General features: G+C 41.0%; 1 protein-coding gene across 1 annotated transcript in view; it reads right to left on the bottom strand.

Annotated features, from left to right (window-relative positions):
* LOC116674250 (coagulation factor XIII A chain-like) overlaps window positions 1-1,080 on the bottom strand; it is a 32,082-nt gene that overhangs the window by 16,091 nt on the left and 14,911 nt on the right. Inside the window, exons 2-3 of the mRNA XM_032506851.1 lie at window positions 1,029-1,080; window positions 6-254 (exon numbers count right to left, since the gene is read on the bottom strand). The exon at window positions 1,029-1,080 is cut by the window's right edge and continues 125 nt beyond it. Coding sequence (XP_032362742.1) covers window positions 6-254; window positions 1,029-1,080 — 301 coding nt within the window. The remainder of the gene's footprint in view (window positions 1-5; window positions 255-1,028) is intronic.

The raw sequence follows: 1,080 nt of genomic DNA, 5'->3' as shown, positions 1-1,080 counted from the left end.
CCTACCTTTACACCAGGCGTTGAACAACACGTACAGGTCGGTGGTGGTGTCCCTCTTGGTTCGCTGCATTCCGGTTCCCCTCACAATGGCCACGTACGTTTGAAACCTCCCAACGATGGCATCGGGCGTTGGTGTGATACCCAGAGTCACAGTTAAACTCGGACTCCCCACAATCCGACCCTTCCACGGGCCTCCAACACGGGAATTAAAGGTTACCGCCACCAGTGAGCCCCTACTGGGTGTAGGTTTTTCACCTGGAGGAGGAGGAGGAGGAGGAGGAGTATTAGTGATGAAAGGAAAGTAAGGGAAACTCCAAAAAGCGATATTTAAAAAAGCCTCAAAACAGAATTAAGAGCATTCTGTACTTAATAATGTAAAAAATGTGTTCCTTTGATCGAGGAAAGGCCAAACACATCTGTAAACATCTGTCACACCGCAGCTGTATGTAAAGTTGTTAATATTTATAACATTTATAATAACCGTTTTTCATAATCTTTTATAAGGATTTGGACTGCTAAGTCATTACTAGCCACCTGTTCAAACTTCTGCGCTCTATTACTTCTAAGTAAGAAGTATTCCACTCTTTTAGAAGAGGGGTATCTCTGTAGAGATCCTTTCTTTAATGTTGTCAGGCAGTTATAATAATACTAAAATTAGCCTGTCAGTGGCAAAAACAGCACTTTCAATGGACGAAATTGACAATGCACATTTGCCCCTTAGGATTATAGAGCAGCACTGGTTTGCGGCTGCTGGTCATAATGTTGTAGCTCAATACTGGACCATTTTCAAAGATTTCTTTTTGAATGTAGTGCTGCATACAATAAGAAATATGTGGAATACATAGAAATTAGCATGCATTACTTTTCATGGCTATAAATGTTTATGAATGGTTCATGAGAACAGCCTTATTTAAAAAATAGAAATGTAGACGATTCAATTACAGGTTTTTTCATGTTCTTGATTTGACCACATGTTAATTTACAGGAAAATCCTGTAGACCTGTCTCCTATCCCAGAATTCAAACTCACCAATCACAAACTCAAGTTGGAAGTCGTCGCTCTCCGCCAGCGGGCGGTTGAA

Source organism: Etheostoma spectabile, chromosome 24 (assembly GCF_008692095.1).
Source record: "Etheostoma spectabile isolate EspeVRDwgs_2016 chromosome 24, UIUC_Espe_1.0, whole genome shotgun sequence".
Lineage (NCBI taxonomy): Eukaryota > Metazoa > Chordata > Actinopteri > Perciformes > Percidae > Etheostoma > Etheostoma spectabile.
This window is presented reverse-complemented; position numbering and strand designations above follow the sequence as displayed.